The sequence below is a fragment of the Colobus angolensis genome, unplaced genomic scaffold (genome assembly GCF_000951035.1).
Source record: "Colobus angolensis palliatus isolate OR3802 unplaced genomic scaffold, Cang.pa_1.0 Scaffold536, whole genome shotgun sequence".
NCBI lineage: Eukaryota > Metazoa > Chordata > Mammalia > Primates > Cercopithecidae > Colobus > Colobus angolensis.
The window spans coordinates 897,774-905,834 of NW_012118888.1; the positions used below are offsets into that span (position 1 = coordinate 897,774).

General features: G+C 41.3%; 1 protein-coding gene across 1 annotated transcript in view; it reads left to right on the plus strand.

Moving 5' to 3' along the window:
- GABRA3 (gamma-aminobutyric acid (GABA) A receptor, alpha 3) overlaps positions 1–6,923 on the plus strand; it is a 316,184-nt gene extending 309,261 nt beyond the window's left edge. Inside the window, exon 10 of the mRNA XM_011961129.1 lies at positions 6,415–6,923. Within this exon, the coding sequence (XP_011816519.1) occupies positions 6,415–6,750 (336 nt within the window). The 3' untranslated portion in view covers positions 6,751–6,923. The remainder of the gene's footprint in view (positions 1–6,414) is intronic.
- Positions 6,924–8,061: the final 1,138 nt, after the last annotated feature.

An 8,061-nucleotide genomic window follows, 5' to 3' on the forward strand; every position in this document is an offset into this window, starting at 1 on the left:
ATAGGCGTGTACCACCGTGCTCGGCTAATTTTTGTATTTTTAGTAAAGATGGGGTTTCACCATGTTAGCCAGGATGGTCTCGATCTGACCTCATGATCTGCCCGCCCCAGCCTCCCAAAGTGCCTGGATTACAGGCATGAGCCACCGCACCCAGCCTCTTTGATGATTCTTGACGAATCACTTTCATTCCAAGCCCAGGTACTTTGTCATTACCATTCTTTATGAAATGTTTATTGTTGAGATCTTTTCACAACTTGCTTTCTTATTTTGTTCAGGTCTCTACTTACCTTCTCAGGCAGACCTTCTCTCACTAGCATTCATCATCTTTTTCTTCACTGCCCTGCTTTATGTGCTTCCATGATAATTCTCACCTCCTGACATTACATTGCTTTATGTATTTGTTTGCTTCTATGTTTATTACATGTCCCCCCCTCCCCCCCACTGGAATGTGAACTCCTTTAGGGCAGGAGCTGTGTTTTACCATTTATTCCTGCACCCCAACCACCTAGCACAGAGCCTGTCACATTGTAGACACAGAAAATATTAAATAAATGGATGATTTCCTATGTTTTCCTTGCTTCTCTATTCAGCATAGGTACCATAGTGTATCACTGCAGTCACTCACCAGCACTCTTGACCTCCCTAGTCACTTCAATCCAAGTCCTCTATTTCTCTCTGAAAAAAAAAAAAAATCCATTGCTATTGATGGGTTGGTGACATTAATGAGTGTATTTTTGAATTCTGCCGTTCCTTCAACCTATGCCTGCAGTTACTCTCTGTCCCTAATTAGTTCTGTCTTCTTTATCCTACAAAATCTGGTTTAAATCAGCCAGGCATGGTGGCTCACGCCTATAATCCCAGCACTTTGAGAAGCCAAGAATTGAGTACAGATTCAGAAAAAACACCTGAGATCAGGAGTTCAAGACCAGTCTGGCCAAATGGAGAAACCCCCTTCTCTACTAAAAATACAAAATTAGCCAGGGATTGGAGTGGGGGTGGTGGCACATGCCTGTAATCCCAGCTACTCAGGAGGCTGAGGAAAGAGAATTGCTTGAACCCAGGAGGCAGAGATTGCAGTGAACCAAGATCACGCCATTGCACTCCAGCCTGGGCAACAAGAGCGAAACTCCATCTCAAAAAAAAAAAAAAAATACACACACACACACACATAAATATGCATATATTCTAGTTTAAATCTTTACTATTTATTTTACCTTCCTCATGGGGAATGTAGAAGCCATTGTATGAGATTTCCCTCAACCTACTGTGCTCCTTTCTCTCCACCAAAATATAGATGGTATCTAATCTCATCCACTCTTTCCTTCTCAGCTGTGATCTAGACCTGGGAAATTCCACACTTATGCTCTAGATAACCCCCTCCCCCCACCTTTTCAGGAAGGTGGTACAAGTGATTATTTTTCTTTCATCTGCATTTTCTCTCCTTTCCATTGACTTACTTGACCGTTCCAAATTCTTTCTTCTCTTGAACTTCCTTGATTCATTATTTATGCCCCTCTGAATGTTTCTAATTTGTGCCTTCTCCCTTATATTTTAATTCTCTCTTATTTTAATTAACCTTCCTCATTAAACTAGATTTCCTGAGGGTAGGGTCTCTGATTTATCATATGTGTGTGTGTGTATGTGTGTGTGTGTGTATACACATAATGGTAAATATATATAACCTTAACCAATTTGAATTGTGTAGTTCAGTCCTGTTAAATACATTCACATTGCTATGCAGTCTCCTGAACCCTTTTCATCTTGCAAAACTGGAACTCTGTATTCGTTAAACAACAACTCCCCATTCCTTTCTGCCCTAGCCCCTGGCACCCACCATCATGCTTTCTGTCTCTATGAATTTGCTACTCTAGATATGTCATAGAAGTGAAATCACGTAACAATTATCCTTTTGTGACTGGCTTATTTCATTTAGCAACCTCAAGATTCATGTCTGTTGTAGTATGTATCAGAATTTCCTTCCTTTGTGAGGTTGAATAATTGTGAATGGAATGAATTCATTGTGTGTGTATATCACATTTTGTTTATTGTTCTCTCAATGGACACTTGGATTGCTTCCACCATTTGTCTATTGGGAATAATGAAGCTATGAACATGGGTATGCAAATATCTCTTTGAGACTCTGCTTATAATTTGGGGATATATACTAAGAAGTGGAACAGCTGAATCATATAGTGATTCTATTTGTAAGTTTTTGAGGAACCATCACAACATTTTCCATAGTGGTTGCACCATTTTACATTCCCAATAGTGCACAAGGGTTTCAATTTCTCCATATCCTTGCCAACACTTGATATTTTCTGGGGTTTTTTGGTAGTACCCATCGTAATGTGAAGTGGAGTCTCATGGCTTTGATTTGCATTTCTGATTAGTGATGTTTAGCATATTTTCATGTGATTTTTGGCCATTTGTAAATCTTTTTTGGAGATATGTCTACTCAAGTCCTTTGCCCATTTTTAAATTACCCCATTTTAAATTGAGTTGTTTGGGTTTTTGTTGTTGGTTTTATTCATCTGTGAATTCCACATAGCATATATTCCATTGCTTTGCTCCACTTCTGTCCCACGGGCTCAGAAAAGCTGAGCACCTGCAAGGGGGTTGACACAGAGGCACTGGACCATGTAAGTATATACTCTGAAGTTCTAGTTGAGTTTCACCTTTAGAGACAATTGACAGAAGTATCATCGGAGGAAGACTTGAGTGGGACATGCATTTCTCTATAAAAGTTTTCACTGCCTCATCACAAACCCACCAGATTTTTAGAAGTAAAAGCGTTCTTGTTCTGGATTCAAAATCCTTGCGAAATTTGGAGAAGTCAATTTCCACTTTTTGGTTAGGAAATTGCCCTAGGCTGAACTTTGGAGACATGCTGTCTATGCATCAAAGGTCAAGACTCAGGGGAAACAAATAAGAAGCCACATTGATAATCTTCAATGGTGGGTATTTTTTCATCCAGTAAACATCCATCATTTGCCTAAGAGCCAGATACTTGGCTAAGGGATAGGAATAGAATGACAATTCGGTCAAAGTTAAGTCATCTCAGTCTGTATCAGTCAAGGAGAATTACTGGAAAACTAGGTGTAGAAATGGGTAAATATTACCATTAATCTATGGCTTGTTTTCCTATTTTCTTGAAACTCAAATTTTGCTTTGATTTCCTTCTTTAATGATTTAGGTAAAAAATTGTAGTGGCTGATTAAAATGTGTCATGTTGAAAATGGTGGAAGAAATTAAAAGGTAATTTTCCCTTACTACTTAAAAAATCTGTGATTAACTTGATTGCTACTTCTCCCCATCTATAGAACATAAAGTGCTTATGGAGCTAAAAAAAAGTATTCATTGTTCAGAATCATTGTTTCAGAGACTTAGTCATAGCCAGTTTATAAGACGGCTAAGTAGAATGACATATGTAAAAGCTTCTAGAAAAGTCAGGGCAATATTTTCTTTCCTTTCTTTTGTCTTTTCTTTCTTTCCTATAATTTTTGGTCTACCCATGAGAAAAGAGTTTACTAAGCAAATTAATAAGCAAGTTGGCAAACAAGTAAAGCACCCCCTTTTTTTTTTTTTAAGTCAAAGCTAGCTATCTAAAATATTTTTTTTTATTATTATACTTTAAGTTCTAGGGTACATGTGCATAACGTGCAGGTTTGTTACATATGTATACTTGTGCCATGTCGGTGTGCTGCACCCATCAACTCGTCAGCACCCATCAATTCGTCATTTATATCAGGTATAACTCCCAATGCAATCCCTCCCCCCTCCCCCCCCATGATAGGCCCCGATGTGTGATGTTCCCCTTCCCGAGTCCAAGTGATGTCATTGTTCAGTTCCCACCTATGAGTGAGAACATGCGGTGTTTAGTTTTCTGTTCTTGAAGCACCCTTTTATTTAATAGCAAAGACATTTAGCAGCAGGACTCTATTCACACAATGAATTTGCTAATTATAAATGAGTCCCATGTAGTATTTAAATAATTTACAAGGTTTTTAGAAACCTTAGAGTTCTGTCCCCCTTCCACTTGTAACAATGTGATTGCAATCCCCAAGGAGAAATAATATTGCTTTCAAATATCCTGTTAGTCAGACTATTCAATTTACGTAAACCAACATCCTCTCATCTGTCGCACTTTCCCTCCATGACTGAAAACACTGAGGCCAAAATAAGCAGAGAGAGCAAGAGAGCATAGCATATAAGGCCTTTCAAGGTCTTGCTGCTGCCTGTTTTACACAGCCTCAGTTTCTGCAACTCTTTGCCATGCACACTGTGGCCCAGCTACGGTAAACTTCTTGTCAACTCAAAAAACAGTGCCCTTGGCCAGGTGTAGTGGCTTGCACCTGTAATCCCAGTGCTTTTGGAAGCCAAGGTGGGAGGATCACCTGAAGCCAGGAGTACAAGACCAGCCTGGGCAATATAGTGAGACGTCATCTCTACATTAAAAAAGAAAAAAGTAGCTGGTCATGGTGGCACACACCTGTAGTCCCAGCTACTCAGGAGCCTGAGGCAGGAGAATCACTTGAGCCCAGGAGTTCAAGACTGTAGTGAACTATGTTCACACCAAGGCTCACCAGCCCAGGTGACAGAGCAAGACCCATGTCTCTAAAATAAATAAATAAAATGTCCTTGGCTTATGTACTGGCCTTTGCTGCATGCTCATCTGATGAGCTCCTGCTCATCTTTTGTGACCCAGACCATAAACTTCATTGCCTTCTCTGAGCCACCTTTTCCAATGCCAGCAGGTACTTTGTCCTTCCTTTGACCGAATTCCCATAGCACTTGGCGCAGATCTTTGAGAAGTCTGATCACATTCAATGGCAATGATGTGCTTAAAAGACTTTCTCCCACACCCAAGTGTGAGCTCCTGGAAGACAGGGACTCATGTTTTACCCTTTCCATTTATCTCTAAGTACCTAGCGTAGTCCTTGGCCCAGTAAGCATTCAGTAAATATTGGGAAAAAGTTATTAGGATCACAATAGTAAATGACAGTTAGGTATAAAGGAGAAAAAATAAGAATGATGGGGACTCTGAAGTTAAGAAGAAAGGGTATATGAAGAGATTAGGAGACAAGGGGTCAGCAAGAGAGGATGGAAATAGAGGAACACACAAAGAAAGCAAGTAGGAAGTGAAGGAATAGAGAAGTGAAGCCTGGGTTCTGGGAAGCAAAGTAACATCAAGAATGAACTCATGAGGTGTGCGAAATTAGGGCATTTCTGAAGCTCATCTATACCCACTTTTCCCTAGAGCAAACTGGGATGGAAAGAAGAAAAGGCCAGAGTGAGGAATGAGGCAGCAAACCATCTATAGACCATGAGCTAGGCCACCGCATTTGGCATGGGGTTGGGGCTGGCCTCCTCCCCTGGCCTCTCCTGTTCTTCAGCTTCTCAATTCGTATCCACGCCTAAGCGTTGTCTCCTCTTCTCTCTTCTGCATCAGGGGAGGCCCAGTGAGGCTCTCTGTATACACAAGTTCATACTGTATATGAGAGCAAATTGGCATGTGGGTGTGCTTTCTTCCCACTGGGTGTTTGAGTTTCTTTCATTCTTAAAAAATAAGCACAAAGGGCAGTGACATAGCAGCTCCCAATCTATCTCTGCCTTTGTTATGTCAGAGAGTCTTTTACACAGCTATGTGGAAAGCCTTGGCCTGCTCCTGAGCTTGCTGAACAGTTACACTGCATGAAGGGTTGTAATGTTGTTATAATGATGCATGTCAACATGCCATGGTATGTATTGTCTTTATGACAAAATGACTTTTCAGACTCACCAAGCTCTCTTTCTCACAGGAGATGTGCCACTTGATGGTCTCGGCCTTTTGGAGTTAATCCTCGGGTAACCAAAAAGTGTCTGGGGCCTATAGAAAGCAGCACAGTGCAGCCCTGGATAAAAATCTCTTACCCAGATTGCAAGTTAGGCTCTGCCACTTTGTCTGAGGCTGAGTTTTCTCATCTGTCAAATGAGAGTAATCTCATCCACCTACCTCATAGGGGTTGCTCTGAGGATCAAATCGCATGATATATAAGATTCTGCATGTGACAAACATTCCACAGTTTATTGGCAATTTCTAGCTCCATTCTCTCATCTGATCCTCTAAACAATCCTGAAAATTATTTTGATCCTCGTTTTACAGATGAAGAAACTGAGACATGAAGAGGAAAAGTGACTTAGCCAAAGCGACATAGCTAGTAAGCCAGGGTGATCCACGTTTCCTGTTTTCATACACATCTTCAGTTATTCCTTGACACAAACCTGGCTACTAGTGCTATTGGCTACATGGCCCCTGTTTCTTAACTTCCCTCATGGCTCCTCCTCCCTGTAGCCTCTGAAGGTTCTCTGTGTAATGAATTAATTAGCTTTGTTTTTTTTTTCTCCCTTTCTCCCCTTCTTTTTCCCGGCCTCTAGAAGAAAACACCAGCAGCCCCAGCAAAGAAAACCAGCACCACCTTCAACATCGTGGGAACCACCTATCCCATCAACCTGGCCAAGGACACTGAATTTTCCACCATCTCCAAGGGCGCTGCTCCCAGTGCCTCCTCAACCCCAACAATCATTGCTTCACCCAAGGCCACCTACGTGCAGGACAGCCCGACTGAGACCAAGACCTACAACAGTGTCAGCAAGGTTGACAAAATTTCCCGCATCATCTTTCCTGTGCTCTTTGCCATATTCAATCTGGTCTATTGGGCCACATATGTCAACCGAGAGTCAGCTATCAAGGGCATGATCCGCAAACAGTAGATAGTGGTGGCAGTGCAGCAACCAGAGCACTGTATACCCTGTGAAGCATCCAGGCACCCAAACCCCGGGGCTCCCCTACATGTATTTCAGGATTCTTCTTTTTACCCCTCTACCAAGCTGTGACTCTCAATTCATATTTATGAATCTCTATGAAAAAAATTACTACAGAAAAATTACTTGTCCCTCCAATATTGCTCAGTATAACCCCATCAAAGCCAAACACTGCCATTTGTCCAGTTGCTCATTTTAGTCTGCCGGTCTCCCCTAGCTGAGGGCACTGCAGGTATTTTATTGCACTCTGCCCACTGCAAAAAGAACAAGAGATTCTACTCTCTATAGTGGAAGCCTTGGCTGTTTGAGAGGCCCAGAACAAGGAGAATTGTTGACTGGCCATCTAGATCAGATGACTCTAACTTACTAGGCAGCCAGGTTGGGCTATGCCATGTGATCCTGCGTGCAACCTCCCCTGCCTTCAGCAAGGCCTACTAGGCATAAGTACTGACAGCAAAGTTGGGAGTCAATTCTACACCCCCAACCCATTTCTTAGTTTGGAAATCAGTGGAGACAATTGGTACCAACCACCGTCTACCATGTATGGCCAAAATAAATAGAACTAGCTATGCCAGCCTGGCGCCAAGATGGTTGGTGCCCTGCCATGTCCAGACCCTCAGGAAAATAGTCCCCTCCTTGGTACATCTCTCCTCCAGAAGATCTTCTTCCCCCACTGCCTTTGACACCCTTGTAGCCAACTAAGAACTACTTAATTTGGACTCATTACCACCTGTAAACTTTCCAGGACAAAATGATCAAGTATTTTTTATTTAAATAAAAAAGTTGCAAATAGAAACAAAGTGATCTAGATTAAAAAAAAAAAAAAAACCAAAAAACTTTTTTTTAAATATGGGAGAGATATGAAAGTCATCTCCCTGCCAAGGCAACTAGCCTATACTGGATTGGGCAAGAGATTTGGAGTGGATGGTAGTTGAGGATTGAAGTCTAGCTCAAAAGAGAGGGCTACTGGCAGATGAAAGTCAAATTCTTCCTTCCGTACACTCCACATTCCATACCCTGGCCCAGGCATTTTTCTCCCATCATATCGGGAACCTCTGGTCCTCTGTTGATGCCGATTCTATGAAGGGTGAATTGGAAATTCATACAAATAAATATCTCTAGTCAATATTGAGTCAACTAGATCATTAACTTTATTGACAATTTTATAATATATTATTTAGAGGCCATTTGTTCTTAATCTTAACGTGAGTAAAAGACACAGGCGTAAATATGCAATTTTTATAAGGTAGATAAACTGAA